The sequence below is a fragment of the Ursus maritimus genome, unplaced genomic scaffold (assembly GCF_017311325.1).
Source record: "Ursus maritimus isolate PB19 unplaced genomic scaffold, ASM1731132v1 scaffold_22, whole genome shotgun sequence".
NCBI lineage: Eukaryota > Metazoa > Chordata > Mammalia > Carnivora > Ursidae > Ursus > Ursus maritimus.
This window is the reverse complement of record NW_024424675.1, coordinates 17,696,035-17,720,440: the sequence shown is the minus strand read 5'-3', so window position 1 is coordinate 17,720,440 and position 24,406 is coordinate 17,696,035. Positions and strand designations below refer to the sequence as shown.

Sequence of the window (24,406 nt, the reverse complement as noted above, 5' to 3'; positions counted from 1 at the left end):
CTCCAAACCAGGGCTCCTCCCTAATAAAGTGTCAGGTGTCAGAAAACCAGTGGATTCCAAGATGCTCAAGTAAAAGGAAACCTAGTGGTATGAACATCACGAAGTCAGAAGACCTGAATTAATAGGAGATTTGGGGCCCACCATTGAACTTCTCAGAGCCTCTGTCTCTTCATTTGTACATAGAGATCTTCCTTTATCCTTTCCCTTCCTTGCAGAACTTCTCTGAGGTTCACAATAGGTATGGGAAACATTCTTACGGCTGTTGAGAGCTCTGCAAATACAAAGCAGTACTATTCAACTCTAATTAGCAACTCTAATTAGCAACTCTAATTCAAAGTGATTTGATTTGTCTTCCATCTCTTCCCAACAGCAGTGGTTCTAAATTCCTGTAAGAGATAAATGCTCTAAGTAGTAAGGTCCCTAGTTTTCAGAGCAGCCTGCCCTGGTATTTTGGATAGAGGGCCTGTTGCTGGCATGACTCTGGTCCCCTCGTAGGGGCTGGCAAGCAGGGTGAATTTTTTCTGACATGGCCGGAGCCTGGATGGCAATTCTGTGAGTGATATCGCAGGGTCTGCTGGTGCCCGGGGCTGCGTGGCAGGGAAATGACTGGCACACCGGTCTTGGTGAAGCCTTGACTCTAGTAAGCAGTACTGTGTGGCTCCCACACTGCCTGGGCTGGCCTCCTCATGGGCTGCTCTTGTGGAGTCTGGAAGTAACACTGTGGACTCTGGGAAGTCCAGTGGGGGGCAACAGCCTGCACACCCAGCTTTTCTCTGAGAGCCTGGCCAGAGCCACAGGCCGCTCTGGGGGCACTGAGAGTCCACAACATGTTGTGGCAGAGCAGGGACTTTGCTGCATGATTTAGGTGTTGGTGGAGAGGGGTTTTTGGAGGTGGATGTGACTTTCTGGCTGCCAGCAGCCAAACCCTTTGAGGCACTAAGCCTGGCAGCAAGGGCTGGGTCAGGAATGAGGTCTTGATGAAATTTAGGCTTGCCTCCCCTTTTGCTTTGGATACAGAAGAGCCCCTTTCTCCCTCCTCTGGGACATTGTCCCCTCCTCTGCCCCCGGGAAGACAAGGGGATCGAGCAGATTGTGGCTGTTCCTCATTCCCCCGTGGTACAGATGCAGGCCTCGCTTCCAGCAGAGAGTTGGCCATCTTGGCACATGTCAGAACAGTGTCGGGATCGCTGTGAGTCCCATCTGCTCTGTCACCTGACTGTACTAGGTCCTCAAGCCTTGTTGCAGGTCTTTTCCCACAGATCTCTTATGACAGGCATGTACTTCTTATTTTTGACCCTTTCCTCATCTGTTTTTGTGCCATGTAGGAATCGGAGTCAGAAGCAAAGGTAGATGGAGAGACTGCATCGGACAGTGAGAGCCGAGCGGAAACTGCTCCTCTATCAGCCTCCGCAGATGATACCCCAGAGGTCCTCAACAGGGCCCTTTCCAACTTGTCTTCAAGGTAACCTGGCTTCATGGTACAGATGCTTGCAGGGGCCTTGCTCCAGGTCCAAGTGCCATGGAAGACCCCGAGTCCTCAGACAGCCTGTGGTCCTGTGGCATGAGCCCATCACTATTACAGTGTACAGGGTGGGCCTGCCCAGCGGCAGTGGCCACAGTCGTCCTGCTTCTGCTCAGGGCTCCACTGAATGTCATCTAGTGCTTAATGGCAACTCTGAGCACAGCCTAGAAGGATCTGGCCCTTGAAGGGTGCTGTCGGCTGGGCTGAGAGGTACAGTAGTCCGAGGACGAGGGGAGTCTGGACACAGGGGTGGTGGTGGGCAGGTTGCCGACGCAGCATGTGAAGGAGTTTGTGACTGATAGACAAGCTGCTTTGCACACAGGAGCCCAAGTTTTCAGGTCAAAGTTTGGTTTTCCCTCTCGCACACACATCCATTGTGGACATTCCTTAAATTCTCCCAGAAGAATTGAGAAATCTCAACTTGGGTGAATGCAGGGTTAAAATATTAGTCCCTTGAGGGGCGCCTGGGTAGCGCAGTCGTTAACGCGTCTGCCTTCGGCTCAGGGCGTGATCCCGGCGTTCCGGGATCGAGCCCCACATCGGGCTCCTCCGCTGGGAGCCTGCTTCTTCCTCTCTCACTCCCCCTGCTGTGTTCCCTCTCTCGCTGGCTGTCTCTCTGTCACATAAATAAATAAAATCTTTTAAAAAAAAAAAAAATTAGTCCCTTGAGACTCTGGTCCTTCAACACTGGCTATGTGTGCAGATTAAAAACGCAAACTTTAAGACCCTAGAACATTATCTGAAGGTGTTTCTCTGTGTGTCTCGCACACATGTCTCTTTGAAAGGTGGTATTGTGTAGTGGTGAAGGGCGTGGGTTCTGGAGCCAGACTCCCAGGATTCAAATCTCAGTTTGACCACATCACAGCTGTGTGATTTATGCATTCATTTCCTCATCTGTGAAGGTTGGTAGTGTTGAGGCTTAAATGCATTAATATATGCAGAGTCCTTGTAAAAATGCCAGATGCATCTTTGTGATTGTTATTATCGTTGGTTAATGTTGTTCTCACCATAAAGATGCAGGGGCAGAATGATACAGGATTCTGCTGCCGGAAAAATGTGCTTTGTTTTTTCTTTGAATAGAGAGCCATAGAAGCCATCCAAGTAGATACAGAAGTAGGCACCACATTTCCCTCAGGACTTTTGCCTGATTCCTTTGTTAAGATATAAACTGGGTGGGGGCGCCTGGGTGGCTCAGTTGGTTAGGGGACTGCCTTCGGCTCAGGTCATAATCCCAGAGTCCTGGGATGGAGTCCTGGGCTCCCTGCTCAGTGGGGGGCCTGCTTCTCCCTCTCCCTCTCCTTCTGTCATTCCCCCTGCTTATGCTCGCTTGCTCTCTGTCAAATAAATAAATAAAATCTTAAAAAAAAAAAAAAAAGGATATAAGCTGGGTGTATTTTTTTGTAGGCTTGGCACGTCTGCTGAGTTTGGTGTGGGTGAGGTGATGGCTATGGCCCTGCTTCTGCCCGTATGTGGCTAGTACCTCCGTCAAGGTGAAGGAGATGCTTCTGGAAGGGATTGACCTCTCCTCCTAGGAGAGGCCTAGGAAAGAGCCATCCCCCTTGGGTTTGTGTTTGCTTCTTTCTGGGCTCCTAACATGTTTTCTTCTCCCCCTCTTCTCGTAGATGGAAGAACTGGTGGGTGAGAGGCATCCTGACTTTGGCCATGATTGCATTTTTCTTCATCATCATTTACCTGGGACCAATGGTTTTAATGATCATTGTAAGTGCCATTTGCATGCTGTTTCAGTTTTGCCTTCAGTTTTTCCCACAGGATCCATCATTTTAAGTGTAGGGCTTTGGGTTGGTTCTGGGAATCAGTGGGAGTCCTGGCTCCTCAGACCACATCTGCCTTAGAATATCTGTGACTTTTCCCTTTCCAGGAGCCAGCTGAAGGGGTGTTGGCACTGGCCTGTTGTGTGTGGTTAAAGATATCTCTTCATTTTAAAAGTTGATATTATTTCAGCTGTTTGATTAGCCTGTGACCCCAGCCACGACTCTGTGTGACTCTCTGTTTTGTTTCTTGTTTCCCTGGGGCCTCACTGTGGGGCTTAGGACTTTGATTTAAAAAATCCCAGTCCTCAGCACTGCTCCCTTAGTCTTCCTGCTGTCATGGCCAGGGTCAGATGACTAGCGGCTGACTGCTGAGCAAAGCAGTTGGGGCTTTTCAGGTATTTCTATTCAAAGTCAAAAGGGGAAGAGATTGATTGAGTCCAGGGAGGTACAACAATAAAAAGTCAATTGAAGCTTCAGGGGTGCATATTTCTTGGATCTACTCTGTGTGACAGAAAGGACTGCACTGCCAAGGGGGTGCGGAGTGAGTGAGAAAGGAGGAGGAGAGCAGAGTCACTGTAGGACCGACATTCTTTAAATATGATAGTTTTTTTTTCGAGGCCCATGACCCTTGCGTGGGTTTCTGTTTCCGAAGATGGTAAGAACTGGGGAATTAGCAAGTACTCTGATTCTTTTGTGTCTTGCAGGTGATGTGTGTTCAGATTAAGTGTTTCCATGAGATTATCACTATTGGCTACAACGTCTACCACTCCTATGACCTGCCCTGGTTCAGAACCCTCAGCTGGTAAGCCCTCTAGCCCCACAGGGGCCCTTACTGGATTTGGGTGAAAAGTGTTCCATGGTAGATATTTACAGTCATGGTGGGAAGGGGGGTAGTGATGGCCACTGACTCAGACAACACCTTTAAGACCCACGTATTTTATGTGGCTGGCCTGTGAGGCATGTTTAGTAGTTGCCTGGGGTCTGGAATCTCCCACACTGACTGCATCTGTGAGCACGTTAGCCTTGGTATTTGGATTCATCAGACTTTGCACAGTGGCCCCCACTTCTAGACCAACATATTTTTTATGCTCTGTTATCCCAGCATCCCATGAGAGTCATCTGTAGGTTGTCAGTGCTGGTGTTGCTGTCTCTGGACCTTGGTTTCCTCGTCCTTGAGACAGATGGTTGAGACCCAGTCAGTTGGCTTTGGAGCCCTCGTTCCTCAGATGGAGGCACCTTAGGGGGCCAGAGTGGGCAGGAGTGAGCCTGAATGCAGAGGATCTGGACTCGTCAGAGAAGCTCTGTTCCCTCTGTCCTGGGAAAGGGCTCAGCTGCCTTCAGGCAGAAACAAAATCAAAACCTGTAGCACAGGTGATGTCTGAGATCCCTTCCTGATTGGAAACTCTGCTTTACTGGCCGCACTGTGCTCCGGGGACACATGAGCAGAGCTCTGCGTGGTGCCAAGAGGACTTGGGGCAAATGTGGGCCCTTCTCACCTTCTGTGCTGGGACTCAGGGATGGTTCCATGACTTAGCAGCCTGAGAGGGGTGTTTCAGGCCCCAGCAACTTGGTCATGGCCGAGGGAGCCGACGTGCTCACACTCAGGCTGGACACAGCCTTCCCGGAGATGCTTCCCCACCAGCCAGCCATACAAGCTGCCTCGTGGTCTACACATGGGCCTGTGCTTGCTCGCAGGATTAAAGTGTAGGTCTGTCTTGTGGCTGTTCTGTAGCTGGCAAGCAGTATCTTAAATTTTGTTAGCACGCTCAGGATGTCTGATCTTTGATTGTGGTCACTGACCAAAGGGAATGTTTTTCATGTAACAGAAAACAAATCCAATATGAGAGTTCTTGAACTTCCACAATTAAAAAAAAAAAGAAGAAGAAGAAAGAAAATGGAAGAGAGAAGCTCTCATTCTCTTTCCTCCCTCAGGATCCTGGTTGAGTATCGGGAGTAGGCCTGCTTGCTCCCACACTCCGAAGCACCACTAAGGCTGCAAAGGTCCATGAGCCCTGGCTTCTCCCTTCCCAGAGCTCCAGTGCAGGAGGCAGGTTATCAACAAATGAAGACTTAATGCTGGTGGAAGGTTTATGTGTCAGAGGCAGACTTCGGAGAGGGAGATACTCTGAGACTGAGCGTGATTAATTGCTTAGTGAAATGACCCAGTGTTACATGCTATAGGAATAAGCACGGGGGAGAGGCAGATACCATGTTAGGTTGTGCAAGGTTTTATGAAGACAATGGTATTTGAGCAACGAGTGACAAAATGGGTAAGCGAAGAGGATGTCCCAGGCTGGGGGAGACAGGAGCGAAGCAGTTGGTGACAAAGCCAGAGAAAACCACTCAGTAGGTGTGCGGGGTTCCTGGAAGAGAGGAAATAGGATGGGGAGGAAGGATGAGCCACGCTCTGGAAGGTCATCTTACAGTTGGAATGTTCTTAGATTAGGCGTGGTAACTTTACAAAAGGAGCAAAAACTGAGTCCCAAGTTTGTGATAAACGGAGCGTGAGTGAAAGCTGTCACAGATTTCCAGATAAACTTCTCAGCCACAGGGCCCCCAGTGAGCAGGGAACCGTGGTTGGCTTGTTCCTAGCAAGCCGCCGCGGGGGGGCATGGGGTCAGGTGGGCGCTGCTCTGATCCTCAGAGCTTCCTGACCGCCTCACTGTTAAGGAGAGGCCGCATGTGCCCCCCATGGCAGTGACCTGTCTTTATTTACAGGTACTTTCTACTGTGTGTAAATTACTTCTTCTATGGTGAGACAGTGACGGATTACTTCTTCACTCTGGTTCAGAGAGAGGAGCCTTTGCGGATTCTCAGTAAATACCACCGGTTCATTTCCTTCACTCTCTATCTAATAGGTAGGCATTCAGCAGTTCACCACTTCTTGTGTTTGTCTTGTTTTGTATGTCTGCTGAGTAGAAGTTGGGGAACTTCTTGGTGAATGCACAGTTTTGATGATGGTAAGTCTGACTGTTCAGGGCAGCAGAGCTGAGGGCTCTGCCTTTAATGTGGGTCATAGCAGCTCTTGACTAAGAGATGGGCGCAAGGGTCTTGCCGTGAGGACTGCAGTCTGTGCCACCTGTCCTTGTGTCCCAGCCTCCGTGGGAGGACAGCACAGCACGGTCCAGTCCTGACTCTCTTGTTGGCAGAGATTCTGTGGTGTGATCAAAATACAAACCACCCAGGAACTTGGTATAAAAACCAGCAGCTATCTTTAGGGAAGTCACCTGAGGGGCCGTATGAGGGACAGTGCAGTGTGGTGGAAATTTTACCCACCTGGGTTTAAAAGGACTCTGTGACTTCAGAGGAGCTGGGTGCGTAATCTTTGGGTCTCTTTTGTAATCTGGAGCTAAAACAGCAGAGGTACTGTGAGGATTTAATCAGATACATTAAAAGTTGACAAACAGTAAGGGGCTATATCAGTCCAAACTCAGTCCTACCTGAGTGTTAAGTGTTAATGCTAGTGTTTTTCATAGTTGCCCTCGAAGCCAGTTTGAGGCACAGGAGAAGTTTGTTCTGACCTAGATTTCAGTCTGACCTATTTTTGATCAGCTTGATAGCAATACTTGGCTCTGTGAATGACATCTGGCCATTAAAATAGAAAATCCACTGCCAAGGGGTCTGTTGCTGTGGAGCATAGTCAGAGTGTGTGCCTCGGACCCTGAGAGTAGCCCCCCACAGAGTGAGGCCAGGGGTCTGGAATAGCCACATGCTGTCTTCTGGGCAGGGCTGTGTTTGAGGGGCCCAGCCACTCCTGTGGGTAAAAGTCTCTTTCCTTCATGGTGGATGGGGGGGCCTGCAGGTTTTTATTTTTATTTTTATTTTGCCATTATGTGGGTCAATGTGAGAGATGCAAGGTAGATTCCCCCCCTTAGCCAAACCTGTAATTTAGGACAGGGGTCAGCAAACTTTTCCTTAAAGGTCTAGATAATCTTTTCGGCTTTGGAGGCCATAGGCTCTTTGTTGCAGCTCTTCTGTTCTTCCCTTGAGCATGAAAGAACCCCAGATAACATGTAAACAAACAGACATGGCTGTGTTTCAATAAAACTTTATTTGTAAAAACAGGTGGTTGGCCTGACCTTTGTTGGTCGAACCCTGCTCTAGGATCAAATTGTTCCTGTCTGGTGAACAGAGTTCTAAATTGAGTGCCTTCCTTTGATTGTCTTGAAGGAGTCCATTTTTGCTTCTGACTCTTACTGGAATAACTAGGTTTGTTCCCCTGGGCTTTGGAATTGTGCACTGCTTAACTGCTGTAAGGAAATTGGCCAAAAGACCATTTTAACACATCTAAAGGAAACGATTAGCACAAAAATAGTGCAGAGTGTGATTCGTTTTGCCCTTTGTCCTCCTCAAACTAGGATTCTGCATGTTTGTACTGAGTCTGGTCAAGAAGCATTATCGACTGCAGTTCTATATGGTAAGCGAGATGTATGTGTGTGCGTCACAATTCTTGGCTAGTTCTGCAGAAACTCAACAGGCCTCTGTGCTTCCTGTGACAAACCAAAACGCTGGCATGCAGTCTGTTTTGTGTGCACAGAAGCTAGAGCACGAAGGGGTGTCCGCATTTAAGGTAGGCGGCTCTGCATCCACCTCGACCCAATCGCTGTTACTTAATTTACACCCAGGCGACCTCTCCACTGGGACCTGCAGGTGGCTTCCAAGTAAGGCTCACGGTGAAGCTTCAGGTGACGCCCACAGATATCCTACCTGCTACATCAGTCCCTCAACTTGAAAACAACCCCTCACTGAGTGTCCCAAGCACTCAACATTTTTAAAAACGATTTTATTTATTTACTTGAGAGAGAGAGAGAGAGAGAGAACAGAGGAAGAAGGAGAAGCAGACTCCCCACTGAACAGGGAGCCCGACGTGGGGCTCAATCCCAGGACCCTTGAAATCACGACCTGAGCCAAAGGCAGGCGCTTAACCGACTGAGCCACCCAGGCGCCCCAGCACTCAATTAACATTTATGGAGAAAATGAGATGTACCCAGGCCTTCAGAGCATAGAAGTACTTGCTCACTAATGGGCCCTGTGGGCCCTACTTTTGCTGGTAATTACAGCTGGAGGCAAAGTTAATCCCAAATGCCTGTTCTGTACTTTTTTACTTCCAATAAGACAGATACAGAAGCAGATGTCTTTTCTACCTGTTTTGTTTTTGTGTTTTAACAATTTTCTATTTGTTATTGGCTGTTATTTGAAGTTCCTTTCAAGGTAATAGGTAGGTCGAATGTATTCTTGATCTCTTTTGCAGTTTGGCTGGACCCATGTAACATTACTGATTGTTGTAACTCAGTCACATCTCGTCATCCACAACCTGTTCGAGGGAATGATCTGGTGAGTGAAGCGAGATTTCCCGAGTGAGGGAGATTTCCCTTTTATTTGGTGGGTTTTCTCGTGTCAGGTAGACCGAGAACTCCTGCTTCCCTTCTAAGCCGGAAGCTCTTACCTTGAGCTACGTCAGAACCCCCGCAGGGCCGGTTGCAGCACAGATCGCTGGGCCTCACTCATGAGTTTCTGCCTCAGTAGATTCATAATGAGAATTTGAATTTCTAGTACATTCCCAGACGATGCTGCTGCTGCTGGTCAGGACCTCTGCTTTGAGAACCAAAGTTCTAGACTAACAAGTCCGTGGATAAAGACAGTGCAACTATATAGCAACAGGTTTGAAGAACTAAAGGAAAATGTCATGATCTGATAAAACATGAACTACCAACAATCATGAAGAAGGAAACTTGAGAAGATCCCTAACTGTGGAAGAACTTGGAAAATTGCCTAGGAATCCACACCTGGGAAAGAACAACCAGTGATAATAGCAGAGTTTGATCTCCTCCTTCATACTAAAGCTAACAAGCTTAGGGAAGTAGAAAGAAGAATGTTAAACTGATTTCTTTAATGATTACAGATAAACCATTGTAAATAAATTATTAGCAGAGAGAATCCGGCAATGTGTCGAAAGAATCATGTACTCATTACTTAGTAGATTTTATTCCAGAAATGCAGTGGTTTCAGTAGGAAATCTGTCAGCATTTAGGAAGTCAGCAGGCCGACTGAGGAAGCTGGATGATCTTGGTGAAAGGTGAAGGCATATCCTGGTTTATATTAAGAGGTGCTGAAGTGTTGTGTTTAAGACCCCAGACTGTGCCTCTGTGTCCAGATTTCTGACTGAGGGTATAATAATACCCACTTCCTGAGGAATAAATTAGTAAATACACATAAAGTGCTTAGAACAGAGACTAGCTCATGTAAATGTTGGCCTTGGGCATTATTATGTTTAAAACAATGATAATAACGGTCTGGGGAGGCCCACAATCTTTCCCTTTCTTTCAGTTTTTGTTAGGTAATTCTAAGAAATGGCGCATGGTAGGTCCTTCATCTTTAGGACCAAACATGCCATTTGGTTCTACAGTGAATCGTATTAAAATCTCTGGTTATTGGTTTTCATGCTCAACCTACAGGAATTGTAGGTGTAGAAAATAGGAAGAGCAGAGAATATATGCTAGAAGCCTTGACCAAGTAAATAATGTTGGCCGACGGGAGGATACAGATGCCCCCTTAACAAACAGAAAATCTTGCCTCTAGTTGATGGGCCAGGAAGTCAGAGATTTATGCATAGTGTGTTAAATACAGAACTTTAAATAGAGGACATTTTTAAAAGGTAATGGTCAGAGAGTAGAGAGCGAGGAGAGCAGAAGGATACAAGTGTGGAAATGGCCTCCTTTTTCATGGTGGGGATCAGCAGGCAGGGCATGGGGGGTCAAGAAGATAGCTAGCTGTGTGGGTTGTGGTTCTGCGCTCAGCCTAAACCTAGGGAGAGAGAGTGCTCGCGAGAGCTAGTCGTAAACCATTCACCAAAAAAGGAGGTAAATTATGAACTAGACATGAAGTCAGGAATGAGTAAAAGTAGTTATTTTGGGGGAATGGAGATAGGGAGGGGGAAACAAGGAAAACTTTCTCTTCCTTACAGTTCAAATTTGTATTACCACGTGCATATGTTACTTTATAACAAAAAAAAAGAAAAAATGGCATTTCATAGAACACCACCTTCGTTTATTGAGGAGCAATTCAGTAAACATTTGAATGTCTGCTGTGTGCCAGGTACTAGGTATGGCTTGTCTGGTATTTTATTTCTTTCTAGCTTATTCCTTCGTGAATAACAAGTACTTACGGGTTATTTTGGTATGGAATTGATGAATGGCATTCTTTTGTAGACATCTGAGGAGAGCTGATTTTTACTTGGCTTATTCCCTAGGTTCATTGTCCCCATCTCTTGTGTGATCTGTAATGACATTATGGCCTATATGTTTGGTTTCTTCTTTGGTCGGACCCCACTCATTAAGGTAAATGGGTCACCCTAACATGAAATAGCACTGTGAGGGAAGGGTGGTACTTTCTCTACAAGTAGATCAGCTTGGGACAGAAGAAATCTAGCTTGTGTGAATGTCTTCATGTCATCCCAGAGAAAGTCTGGCAATAACTTAGTTTTAAGAGAAAAGCCAAAGGAAGACAACTATTCATAGAGAAAAAAAGAGCTAACAGAGAAAATATCTTTATAGACGATATAGGCACATTTTTGGGGCTTTGATCTGAATTTGAGTGTTTTCATTTAATTAGTATACTATTTTATAATATAATTAAACTATTTGAATGACTAATTGGAACAGAAAGGAAACTGAGGGGTTATCAGGCCAGGAACAAACAGACCAAGTATGGGGTTGTTTTAGAAGGGGAGGAGGCTAACAGAATGAGGTGGTGTTTTTTTTTGTTTTTTTTTTTTAATAGTAGGAAGGTTTTAAACAAGTAATCATTGTTCCCAAAGCCAGATGTCAAAATGCCCTTTGTTAAGAATTTGCTCTCCATCCATAGCTGTCCCCGAAGAAGACCTGGGAAGGCTTCATTGGGGGCTTCTTTGCTACTGTGGTGTTCGGTCTTCTGGTAGGTGGTGGTTCCCTGCTGGGTGGGGGAGTGGACAGAGACCTCACACCCCCCTTCAAAGCTCGTCCAGGGCTAGAGAGCTTGTTTCCCGAGGCCCAGGACTCTGTCTCACTGAATGGTAACCTTGCCCCCTGAGGGGCATGCGCATGGCATGCTCCATAACTGGCCCGGGTGGAGTCAGCTGTCCTTGATCTGCCGGTTTTCAAACAGGGTCTTGGCAGCTGAGGAGCAGGGCCCCTGTGCACCTGCACGCCCCACGTGCCGAGGCATGGCAGCGCTCAGCAGTAGCGTTCTTGACCGTGCATTTGGTATTTCAAGGTGGAGTGACTGGCAGCTGCGAGTAGGAGGTGAGGGGAGCTATGCCACTCTGGCCGAGATTCTTTCCCACATGTGCCCTGCGGGAGGAGGAAGATCTTCCTGCCCTTTCTGGAGCATTCCTTGCTTCTGACCATTAGGCCAGCCTCTCTCCTTTATCCGTGGTGCCAGCCATCCTCCAGTACTGATTCCCTTTCTTCACTGCTCTTCCACCGTCTTTCTCTGGGCTTGCTATCTCTCACTGTACCACTCCCTGACAAGTTGCCTCTAGTCCAAATTAAATTAAGAGGTCCTGAGAAAAAGGCACCATAGCTCCCCTAAATGGGGAGAATCTTCTTGTAGTTCTTTGACCAAATTCCTTCAGGTCTTTCCTGGATTTTGACCTGGGCGTTTGGGCAACTATGTGTAAAGCCTCAGTGGGCCATGAATCTCTTTTAAAATCCTTTTCCAAGTTCAGGCAAATACTCATGTCTGATTTAGCGCACAACTTGCAGTTAGCAGGGTGCTAGGCACTGGGAGGGACACAGCCAAACCCTGTGTGTGCCGCCCGGGCAGGATGGCTGGGCCTTGTCTCTTCTGCCTGACTCTGCTCTTCATCCTCAGCTGTCCTATGTGATGTCCGGGTACAGATGCTTTGTCTGCCCCGTGGAGTACAACAATGACACCAACAGCTTCACTGTGGACTGTGAGCCCTCGGACCTCTTTCGTCTGCAGGAGTACAACATTCCTGAGGTGATCCAGTCAGTCATTGGCGTGGTATGTGCCACTCACGTTGGGCAAGCTATCCCTGGCTAGGTAGTGACTACAGAGTCCACCGCCGCCACTCCTTCAGAAAACCCTAGCTTCCTCCCTCCACAATGCGCAGGCCCCAGGATAGAGGACACTTGTTCAAGTCAGGCAAGGGTGAGAGCAGAAGGAGACCTTTCATCTCACTTCACGTCGTTTAGATCGGTGGTTCTCAAACTGTGCTCTGGGGTTCCTTGGGGAACCCTGACGTCCTTTCAGGGGGCCTGTGAGGTCACAGTTACTTTCATAATAATACAATGACATTATTTGCCTTTTTTTACTTTGTCGACATTTGCTGTGAATGATGCAAAAGCAGTGGTGGGTGGGCTCGCTGATGCTGTAGCACGCGTGTGCGCAGTGGCCGCAAACTGGGACTGAGTCGTGGGATTCTTCATGCCACGCGCTTGCAGCAAGAACCAGCCAGCTCCTCGTAAGAGTGTCTTCGGTGAAACCGTAGCATGATTCATTTTGTTAAATCCTGACCCTCGAATACGTATCTGTCTATACTCGTATGCCCAAATGGAAAGTATGCCTAGAATGTTTCTGCTAAATATGGAAGTCCAGTGCTTACCTAAAGGAAAGTGGTGTGCACCTGTTTGAGTTATGAGCTGAACTAGCTGCTTTTTTATAGGGACATACCTTTTACTTGAAAAGAACTGACAAACTGTAGTTTTTCAGCCTTGTGTATTTGACAAACATTTTTCTTGAAAATGAACGAAGTGAACCTGTCACTTCAAGGAAGACACCTGACAGTGATTGTTACAGGTGATAGAATTTGGCTTCCAAGTGAAAATTAGTATTTTGGAAAGCGTCTACCTGCCGTCGGAGCTTGACAGCTTCCTAATACTTCAAAGCTTTGCGGATGAGAGCTGTGGTGATATTTGTGTGTGATGTTTTTATAGTGATTTTAACATATGATGTTTTGACATTGTGTATAGTAAACTGTGTCTGTACTTGTAAGATTTATATAACTTCGTGAACTGTCATTTTCTAAATGGCCAGTGCATGGTGTTACAACTGTCAGGTGTGGGTCAAAGATCCATTCAAAGTGCAAGATAGACCAACAGATTTTAATGTTAAGAGTACAAAAAGTTCATTTGTAGGATCTCAAGTTGCACACTGCACCAAATTTTTAAGAAGCTACCGCTTGTTAAGTTCTGATGTAGTATCAGAGAAAAATACCCATAATTATCTGAAAAAGAGAGTGCTAAAAAACTCATCCTTTTTTCAGCCACTTAATTTGTGTAAGGCTGGATTTTCTTCACATACTTCAACTAAAACGTCATATTGCAACAGACTGAATGCATGATACTGAATGTGCTCTATTAAGCTGAGCGTTAGAGATTTACAAACAATCCAGTTTTCTTACTAATTTTGTTTTTGGAGGGAAAATAGAGTTCATTGCATAAAGAGTTATTTATGTTACCAGGCATCTTGACTGATTGCATTTATTCTTCTCAGACAACAGTCTGGATGTACCCCTTCCAGATTCACAGCATCGCCCTCTCCACGTTTGCCTCACTCATCGGCCCCTTTGGAGGGTTCTTTGCAAGTGGATTCAAACGAGCCTTTAAAATCAAAGTAGGAAAACCCTCTTTTCTGTTCCTCTCATTGTCTTCCAGCCTGGTCTCCTCCTGTCCCGCCCCGTCAACCACCACCTCCTTCAAAATACCAAGCTTTAAATATCAAGCTATAAACCCTGACTATTAATAATGTGTGCTCTTCTTCACCCATGGGGGGATTTAAGCTGGTTAACTTAAAGTTTGTTTCCGGGGCACCTGGGTGGCTCAGTTGGTTCGGCATCCAACTCTTGATTTCAGCTTGGGTCATGATCACAGGGTCCTGAGATCAAGCCCCGAGTCAGTCTTGGCACTGGGCATGAAGCCTGCTTGATTCCCTCTCTCTCTGCTCCTCCTCGGAGCCACCGGCCCCCCATCCCACTCTCAGGCGCGCTCTCTTTGTCTCTAAAAAACAACAACAATAACAACATTGTTTCAGAGAAAATTCCGTATCGTTGACCCTTGAACAATGCGGGGATTAGAGGCACTGATCCCTCCCCACTGCCCCCGTCCTCCCATGTAGTAGAAAATTCACATATAACTGTTGATCGGAAGAATCACTGTTAACAGTTGATTAACACATACTTTGTATGTTATATGTATTATAGGCTGTATTCTTAAAATACAGTAAGCTAGAGGGAAAAAAATGTGATTAAGAAAATTAGAACGAAGAGAAAATACATTTACATCAGTGTACTGTATTTACTGAAAAAAATTCGCGTAGAGGTGGACCCGTGTAGTTCAAACCCCTGTTGTTCAAGGGTCAACTGTAATTGGATTTGCAGTTTATTTGTTCGTGTATCTTGCACCTTTCTTCAAAAGAAACATTTTATCATAAGATTGTGTCCTATTATACCCTCAGCATTTGAACCAATACTTCTTACTTTCTGCTGCCCTTAGCTTCTCAGGACAGTAGCTGGGCACTGAGGTGGGACTGTAGGACAGGGTTTGGGGTCGCCCTAGCCCAGGCTCACCAGTCCTGCCCCTGCCTCTAACAGGACTTTGCCAACACCATTCCTGGCCACGGAGGCATCATGGATCGCTTTGACTGCCAGTACCTGATGGCCACCTTTGTCAACGTGTACATTGCCAGTTTTATCAGGTATAGTGCCTTTCCATCTAAACCAAGTTGGTGAAATTTTGAATGTGGTCAAATTCTAGAAGGTTAGCTACAAATCACTGGGAGTGAAAAGCATCCCAAACGTGAATGCGGTTTGCAGTTGCTACTCTGTCTGGATTCTCTGAGGGTCACCCTGCCCTCCACGAGTAGGAACTCCAGAGGGAACAGCAGCCGTTTGGATAATCAGGCCCTAGAAGCTGCTGGACCCCCTCTCAGCGCTGCTTGCTCACATTCTCTTCCAGGGGCCCCAACCCAAGCAAGCTGATTCAGCAGTTCCTGACCTTGCGTCCAGATCAACAGCTGCACATCTTCAACACACTCAGATCTCACCTGGCAGACAAGGGGATGCTGACCGCCGCCACGGAGGATGAGTAGGGGCCCCGGGGCCGGGACAGCAGGAGCAAGCGGAGCGAGGGGCCGGGCTCCAAGGCAAAGCCCCACTGGTGTGACTCAGTCAATGACACGGCTTCAACTCACTTTTTTTTTTTTTTGTCGGTAGAGTGTTTTTTATTTGTGGGTTTTCAAAGCACTCTGTATATACAGTCTTCGTGCTTATGATTTGGGTCGTGGGTAAACTACAGCTTTGAGTTGGAAAGAAGTCATGAGGGTCAGACCATTTGGGTTTTTTAAACAAAAGTTTTAACTTGGAAGACAGTGTTGCCCAGCGGGGTGCGTCTGCTTGGTGCTGCTTGCTCCCAAGCCAGAGCTTCTGTTGGTGGGCTCAATCAGAGAGTGGATGTTCGTCCGTGGCTGACCAGTTCAGGGGCCGCCCTGGCCTGTCTTTGTGGCTGCCCCCCAGTGGGGAAGAGGTGCACAGCTTGGATGTCTTTGCTACTGGAGAGCTTTCACCTGGGCTTCTCGGGAATCCCTGCCCTGGAGCGATGGGACAGTTGCCTTCGTAGGCTGGAGCGACAAAGGCTGATTGATTAGATAAGCATTCTACCCGCAGAGTCCTGTGGAGCGTGAGCTCTGCTTTGTAATATGGGTTCACCTTACTTCATCACAGACTGAAAGAAGTCTTCGATATTTTTTTTCAGGAAGCACGAGTAATTATTTATAATAGTCGGAAACAATACACTGTAATATTTCAAGTGTATGCAGTAGAATGTTCTGTCACGAGCCCTTTCCCACAGGTTGTCGGCCCAAGTGGCTCCTCTCGGGCAGTCCAGCTAACTGTGTCTTTTCAGGGACGATACCGTTCACGTTTGTGCTGTAGACTTGTTGCTGCTGAATCCTTCCTGGGGGCTCTCCTGTTGGGCAGGGAGCAGGGGGCTTCCTGTTCACGCACCGTTTGCCTGACCGACCACCCTTGTAGCTGCTGTGTTGTGTATATACTAGTTGTAAGGCAAGTGTGTATCTGTGTGTGTGTTTTAAAAATCACTTACTTCTTATAGTGATTTCAATTGTACCATGACTTCTTCACTGAAACCACAAAATCCTGCTTACAGCTCTGGAAACCTAACCCGATTAGAGGTGTGACTATTCTGAAGAGTACATGCACATTTTTTTAATATGTATATATAATGTGACCCGTTTTAACGTAGTTTGTATTTTATTGAGGGACCTTTTTTTCTTTTAAACTGTGATTTTTTTTTTCCCCTTGCTTGATGATAGGAGTGAGGTTGAATTCGGAGAGACAAGTTCTTTGTCAGGACAACAAGCCAGGGAGGGTAAGAGAGAGAGCTTGGTGCCCAGATGCGTTCGGTTATTCTGTGCCATGGTGGTTCTCCTTGCCAAATGGGGGTGTGGTGACTTGCTTCAGCACCTTGGTCTGCTATTGGTTCATTCTGTTTCTGTTTAAATCAGCCATCCTGCTTCCCTGAAAGCTCACAGGCAGCTCGGCGCTCGACGTCGCAGCTCACGGTGACTGCGTGGCTCTCCCCACGTGGTCAGCACGGAAGCAGCTTTCCCCCTCGGAGCTTCTACTTCCGTTCCAGCACGTGGCTTTTCTGGCTCAGGGCTGAGGGCCCCTTAAAAACAAAATGTGTTTTTGCGTGGGATTTCCATTCTGGTCGTGTGACCCTGGTCAGGACACATCCCTCTCTGGGTCCTCGTTTTCTGAGAACTCTTCTAATTCCAGTATTCCGTGATTCTGACTGAGCATGTTCACGTCACCAGAGGCTACCTGTGGGTATCGAGTCGTGTCCTGGGCACCCGAACAGCAAAAGCTTTCAGGCCGTTTCTAAATGCTTGTCCTCGAGATGAGTCAGTACCTCACCAACAAGTCTTAAACAGCGGAGGTCATTAGCAGCAAATCTAGTTTTCACATTGGAGAACGGACTTGGTTCCTGAGACCAGACACAGAAGGGGTTGTCTCTGTCACCTTATTGTGGCCATATGGCAGGGCCTTGGTGGCTGGGACCCAGCAGCCCTTGAATAGGGCAGCCTTTGGGCATCAGCGTGCCTGGCACAATCCTTTGTGGAAGGAAGCGGTCGCTGGGGCTTCTGGGCTCCTGGGAGACTGAAGCTGGATGCTCACGAGAGCTCTTAGCAAGAAGCCCAGAGGGTCAGCTTGGGTTTGATCTTCTATTTTTCCCACATGCTTTCTGGTCAAGGAGGAGGATTTCGTAGCCTGGTAGCCGGGAAAGCAAAGCCACTGCGTGTCTCTGTCTACATACAGTGTTTTTCTTTCTCCCATGTATTGAGATATTTCACCGTACAGACAAGATGCAAGAGACTATTTTAGCATACCCCTGTGCAGATCTTCACGAGTGGCATGGCTTGCTTCAGATCCATTTTTTTGTGTGTGAGAAATAAAACGTGACTGAAACTGTATGCTCTCCTTTGTTGTGACTTCCGTTTCTCCCTTCCACACGTGGTTCTCTGTTTTTCCCACTTGTTTTTGCATCATAAATATCGTGCAGTCCTGATTTAGAGACTTTTGGTTTCTGCTCTGAAGCTGCTACTTTCTCACTGCGGCCTTCGGAGGCCCTCAGGCAGGAGTCCCGGGCCCCTCACCGGTGAGGACGCCCAGGGCCGGGGCAGCGAGCGCGCTTCCTCAGGGCCACGCGGCAGAGGCAAGCCTCACTCCAGCTCGCGCTCTGCTCACCAGGACAGGGATCATCCCCAGCCCCGCTGGCTTTTGTGGAAGTGGCGTTACGTGTGCCGGGAATTCTGCAGCAGCTGGTTGTCAGGCCAAGGAGGCCCGACCTGTGCAGCAGGTTGGAGCTTACAGAGGGAGCTGATGAGCAGGGCCTCACGGAAGCCAGGGAGCGTCTGGGGGGTGGCTGGGCCTCAGCACCCTCCCTGGTGAGCCCTACTGGTGACTGCTCACGGGACACCTGAGTCTCTTCCCCTTTCGAGCGCTTGCCACTACCTGACGGCCCTCAGCATTGAGAAAGTGCACATGTATGTTTTGCTTCAGAGAGCGAAGCGCCCTAAGGCAGCGTGGGTCTTGTTTGTGTTTATTATTTTTTGCCTGTTTTATATTCTGATCATATTAGTAGCTAAGTAGTAGTATATTTAAAATATATTTACTCTTAGTGTTTTCTGTATTCTGTATTTCCAATTCTATAATGTATGTCCGAAGTTAGCATCTCTTTCACTTTTAGAAGGGGTGAAATGTAACATTTCAGCTTACACAGGTGGACTTTGGAGCCATTTTCATGGTATTTATTTTTTTTCCCACTGGGCTTTTTCTCCTGTGACTTGACTTATATTTTTGGAATCTTCCTGCATACTCTATTTTAAAGGAGATTAAACAAACCCTGATGGGAGTCTAAGCTAGTTGCTGAGTTGGCTGGAGGCTAATCCGAGCGGGTCTTTGAGTTCAGGTCTTCAGAGTGTCCATACGTCCCAAGCAGGCTCGGAGGCACCCCTGACGTTGACGGAGGTGGGCAGGGGAGGATGTGAATGACTCGGGGCAAGGTGCGTCACTGCTCAGAAAACTCAGCAATGGCCTTGCTCTGTAAGGCGCCTGCCCTAGGTCAATTTCTAAGCAAGTAGCTGTCATTACTCTGCCGGTTGTGATCCATCATTGCTGGAACCTCTTCCTATGTCCATAATATCTTCGGCACTGTCGCGGTCTTTCAGAGTAACTCGTGCTACCTTCCTTTCCCGTTGTGATGAGTAGCAGGTGGACTGGGGAGGGGGTGGTTTCACTTGGACCCAGGGTTCCTGTTCCTGTTCTTAGGGAGGGGGGAAGGGCTACGAGGAGGATGTCCAGGTGGCTGTCTAGACATCACAAGACGGTAAACCGTGGGCAGACTCACTGTGCTTGTCTGCAGCAGGGGCTCTGAAGGAGCAGCTGGAACAAACCAACAGCTTCCTACAGAGAGGGGCTAATTCTTGGGCAGTCTCATTATTCTGTCCTTGTCTTGGTCAAAACGAACTCTTTCCCTTGATCAGTCTCCACACGGTTGCCCAGTTTCCAGTTTTTGAAGACATTTGCCACTCCCACTGCCTGACTTGGTTTCCCTTGTTGGGTGAGGACCTGATGGCCTGATCCGCAGAGGGTGCTGCTGTTTGGACTGAGTGACGATGAGTGAAAGGTCTCTTCTAGGCCCACCTCCTCTTGGCCCTGGACTCTGCTCACCCACATCCTTGCAGAAGGCGGCCCTCTTCTCAGTGAGGAATGGAGTTCCAGCTGCTGACTGCTCGTACCACCGGACAGTAGCCCTGTCTTTCCATGCCTCCTGGCTCTGCCCTGCCACCCTCCCCCTTTCAGGCCGACCAGCAGTGACTTTACTTACCTGGGCTCTCAGCTGGGTAGTGTCTCCTGACTGAGACTTTCACCTGTTTGTATGTGCACTGTTTTCAAGGGCGGAGAGATCGCAGCTGGGAGGGCGGTCTGGGAGGTGTACTTTGAGGTTTGGAGAACATGCGGGTGATTTATGAGCCTAGGGGGCAGACTCTGTGGCATCTAGGATCTTATGGCCAGTGGGTTTCAAATCTATTGGCCGTTTGAAGACCCTGTCCCATCTCTTCCCCCTCTCCACCAAATGCCTATCTGCTGAGGTTCCTTTCTATTCCTGAGCCAATAAGATACCAGTAGTGTGTTTATGAATAATAACTGCAATAATAGTCATAGTGCTTACTATGTGCCAGGGACAGTGCTAAGGGTTTACATACATTATCCCTTCTAATCCAGAAAACAACCTTTGACTGGCATTATTATCCCCATTTTATAGATAAGGAAACTGAGGCACCATGTCAGGCTGATCTCAGTGGTTAAGAAGAAAGACTTCGGGCTCAAAGAGCCGTAGGTTTGGGCCGGTTGCTAGATGTAACGCCAGCCTGGTGGGTCTGAGAGTAGCTCCCTCGCAGGCTTGTTGTGAGGGTTCTGTGGGATAGCGCCTGTAAACGTTTAGCACAGTGCCTGGCGCATAGTAAGCGCTCCATAAACGGTAGTTATTTTTGTCAGACTCCGCGAGTAATTTGAACCCAAGTTGGTGTGATGCCAGAGACTGGGTTCTTAGTCACCACACTGTCACCTGCCCTGCACGCAGCCTGGGTGTTCACAGTCCAGAAGATTTTGAGAGAAGCGATCCAACCTTAACACCCACCTACAGCATCGGGGTGCGTCATACTTCTCCTTCCTTTTGTCGGGCTGGCCTTCTAAATGGACAGGAAGATGGTCAGAAATTCTTCACTCTTAGTTGGAATGGTTTCCTTGAGGTCTTGCCTCGTTCCTGTTGCTCCTGGTCTGGGCTTTCCTTGGAGAAGGAGGCCCTTGCCTCTTGCCTGAGGGTGCCTCCACTCCATGGGAAGGGAGGGCTTGTGACTCACTCTGGGCCCCATTTTCCTCTGCCTGAGGACTGTGCCCTTTGCACACAGCTCAGGGGCCTGCAGCCGTTCCCTGTGTAGGTGGGCCTTTCCGTGGGGGAAACAGAAGCCTGTGTGGCAGATTGTAGTACTGACAGAAAGCCTGCAGGCTCTGCTCACACCCTCACAACACAGTCAGGGGCCTTGTGTTTCGTGCTTTCTTAAAAGTATTAATGGACTAGAAGCAGGTGACCTCTTGAGGATAGATGGTGCGGGGTGTTCTGTTGGAGTCTGGGTTAGCTAGAATCGAGGTGAGTTTAAAGGATCAAATGGGTGTATGATGAATGAAGGGAGAACAGGCACTGGATTGTGTGAAAAATCTTTCACTTAGTTTTCCAAATGGAGATGGAGATTTGGGGAGGGCATGGGTGTGAGGTGGAGGGCTCTTTGCTTTGGAGGAATCTTGTTGATAGAGAATCCACGAAATTCTCAAGCCAAGAGAATAATAATAACAGAACTCCCGATTGACCATGGACAGTTTCCCGGGTGTTGTTGGGGAATGAAGACCAGACTCACAGTCCCATTGTATTTAAAGAATGGTTTCTCCCCTTCAGTTAAATAACGAAGTACTGACTATGACAGAAATCAGGAGGAGGTCATGGAAGTGTTCAGTGAGCAGCTGCTGTGACAGGCTGATCCTAGGCTTGCCCTCGCCCTTCTGGACCCACGTTTGCCAGGCCTGGCACTTCTTCCCTTACTCTTGTGTCTGATGGACCCAGCCTGCTTTCGGTCTTTAGTGAGGTGGGCTCTCAACTGGGGACAAGGGCCCTCCGGTCATCGGGCTGCCGATGCCCTGTGTTGGTCTCCCAGGCATTGGGCAGGGCCTGGCTCCTTGCAGCCTTTACCTACATGTAGCCCTCAAGGGGTTTAGGTGGGCTCAGCCACCTGGCGATTCTGTTCCAAGTGGAATTGTGTCTGTGATATCATCCCTATCGCTGTTTTTGTCCTCGGCTCCTGGAACATGTCTGGTTCTCCCCTCCATTCCGTTCATGGCCTGGGCTTGCTGCCTGGGTGCCTAGAAACACCAGAACAGGAAGGGAGTTAAGAATATTTTCTAGTGGGTGGAATGTTTATACATGTCCTTCTAAGAGTGTCCTTAGCGTGCTGCTTCGTTTTCATACACAGAGCATTGTGTTGCTACCTTATGCCCCACTGGCTGGGTGTCTGGGAACTGGCTAGAAAGAGAAAGAGCTGAGCAGACATCAGGGCCAATGAAACCAAAGGACTTGGAGCCGAGAGAATGAGTCAGGACGGGACGGAGAGATGTGTTGTTTCCAGCCAGAGAACCGCCGGGGAGTCGTGGGGGCAAAGGAGAGGCCAGGAGTCCCGCAGCTGAGGACAGACGGACAGAGGCCAGCCCTGTGTTCTGTGGGTGCGGGGACCAGAAACAGGGCTCAGAAGCCTATCCAGAAAGATTCAAAACTCATGGATTATGGCCTATCTTCTGGGGCTGATGCTGATACCACATTTTAATTTTTATTGATGTTTAATACTTTCCAAAAGAGGAGGGGAAAACCAAAGTGGGCGAGGTAAGAGGCCCCTCTGTGGGAGCCCTGGGAGTTCTGTGTGGTTGGGTGAGTTGATCGCAGCTGTGGACCTGCTCAAGTCTGTGCTCTGAGGATCTGTTAAACGGAAAAGCTCCCCCACACAGACGTGGCCTCCCCGCCCCATTGGGGAGTGCCAGGAAGTCACCTGGAGCCCATCACTGCCTCTGTCTGCCACCCAGAGATTAGCCTGGATGTGCCCTGCCCCCCAAGGTCAGTTTCTCCGCCCCTCCCCTTGTGTGGTGCCATTCGGAAATCTCCCACGGATAAGCCGGGTACTGACCTTTGGTTTCCGGCCCTCAGACATGGGTGACCTTGGAGCAGCTCTTGGGTGTGTGTGGAGCCCACCGGACAGTCCCTAGGGCCTCCCCAGACAACTGTGTGTCCATGCGCTGCTGCTGTGCCCTTTAGCTGATGTGGGGGTTCACGGAGGCCACCTGTATTAGCCACAGCTGACCCTTCTCTGTGCGCTGTCTGATCTGTGTTGAACAGTACATGTAGATCCTTTCTCCGTGTAGTTCCAGAACATCATATATTGTACATTGGGAAATATTTACCTTATTTATATACCTGAATGTTCCTGTTACACAAATAAACATCTGCTAAATTCTGTATTGTTTGTGGTTTCTGCTGGGGGAGGGGTGCCTTTTGAAGGCCATGGGTGCATTCGGACTTGGCTAGAGATGGGGGGGTTGTGTGGAACCAGCGTCCTTTCCCAGAATGCTGCCAACCACTGCCTGCTTCTAGAGACACTGTGCCCTTGGCCTTCATGACCTGCTCTCTTGGCTTTCCTCCTGCTTCCCTAACTCTTCCTCCTCTGAGGAAGTACCTTTTTTTTTTTTTAAGATTTTATTTTTATTTATTCGACAGAGATAGAGACAGCCAGCAAGAGAGGGAACACAAGCAGGGGGAGTGGGAGAGGAAGAAGCAGGCTCATAGTGGAGGAGCCTGATGTGGGGCTCGATCCCAGAACGCAGGGATCATGCCCTGAGCCGAAGGCAGACGCTTAACCGCTGTACCACCCAGGCGCCCCGATGAAGTACCTTTTTGAGTACCTTCTCTGAGTATCTTCTTTCACGCGTCCGTCCCTCAGACCGTGACACTCTGCCCGAGGCTCCCCCCCGCCCCCCACTGAACTCTGTCCTATGTTCTGACCCACTCCCAGGGCTCCGATGACCACACTCACCCACACGATTCCCAAGTCCACATCCCTAACCTGCGTGGGCTGTGAGGTCTCTTCCTGTGGACTTTGCATGACCAAACCCAGACCCGGGCCCTTAACCCACACATGCCCCAGTCCAGTGTTCTGTTCCAGAGTTCTGTTCCGCGGCCAGTAGCTAGGAGCAATCTCATCAGTAAACACAGCCTGCCCGTTCTGCCTTCATCCTGCCTGCCTGCCAGCTCTCCGCAGCCTGGCTAGCCCCGCCAACCCAACCCTTCCACTCCAGCTGGGGCAAGCTTTCTCTGCTGGGGGTCTTCCTGAGGCCTGAGGGCCAAGTCGAGGCTTGTTCGTGAGTTCCCCAGTCCGTACCCTCTGACCCCACACCCGGGCCCTGTTCTCTCACAGCCGTGCTCCGTGCATGTCCCTGCTTTGTCCCAGGCACTCTCACCTCCTTGCCTCGGTGCCGTTTCCTCTGTCAGATTTCTCTTCCCCTCTCCCCCGGCTTCCCCCACCTGCCTAACTCCTGCTCACCTTACTGTCCCACCCCAAGACTCTGCCTTCCCAGCAAGACTGTGGGTCTAGCAGGAGGGTAGAGGACACCCTGTCTGCAGTCCTGGGATCCAGAGGGCCAGCCCCACCTGGGCTAGCATCTTGGGCCAGTGGGACCTTGAGTGTTTGCCTTTTGCAAGGGACCCTAAGGCAGGGGACTTCTGGAATGAATTGCTTCCCAATAGTCAAGGTGCAAAAAACGCTGCATATATTTCTCTTAATCCAACAAAATCTCCAAGCCATTGGTTTCCAAGGTTAATGAGAAACCCAACATTGGTGGTTTTCCCTGGCTGCCTGCCCCCCTGTTGTTGTACTGGGAGTTACAGGCTCGTGTGGTGCTGGAGAAATGGTGGGGGCCCCTGTCTCCTGTCCTTGTGCTGAA

The 24,406-nt window shown here is 48.7% G+C and overlaps 1 protein-coding gene across 2 annotated transcripts in view; it reads left to right on the top strand.

The window, feature by feature from the left end:
• Window positions 1–22,925, top strand: part of CDS2 (CDP-diacylglycerol synthase 2) — a 61,381-nt gene extending 38,456 nt beyond the window's left edge. The window contains exons 2-13 of one of the 2 annotated variants that reach the window (XM_040637998.1): window positions 1,326–1,462; window positions 3,145–3,241; window positions 3,999–4,096; window positions 6,013–6,152; window positions 7,653–7,711; window positions 8,546–8,628; window positions 10,544–10,631; window positions 11,158–11,226; window positions 12,145–12,273; window positions 13,789–13,908; window positions 14,885–14,988; window positions 15,249–22,925. In XM_040637998.1, coding sequence (XP_040493932.1) covers window positions 1,326–1,462; window positions 3,145–3,241; window positions 3,999–4,096; window positions 6,013–6,152; window positions 7,653–7,711; window positions 8,546–8,628; window positions 10,544–10,631; window positions 11,158–11,226; window positions 12,145–12,273; window positions 13,789–13,908; window positions 14,885–14,988; window positions 15,249–15,381 — 1,257 coding nt within the window. In that variant the 3' untranslated portion in view covers window positions 15,382–22,925. Of the gene's footprint in view, window positions 1–1,325; window positions 1,463–3,144; window positions 3,242–3,998; window positions 4,097–6,012; window positions 6,153–7,652; window positions 7,712–8,545; window positions 8,629–10,543; window positions 10,632–11,157; window positions 11,227–12,144; window positions 12,298–13,788; window positions 13,909–14,884; window positions 14,989–15,248 lie in introns of both variants that reach the window. The other variant, XM_040637997.1, reaches the window with a different exon arrangement.
• The last annotated feature ends 1,481 nt before the right edge of the window (window positions 22,926–24,406 follow it).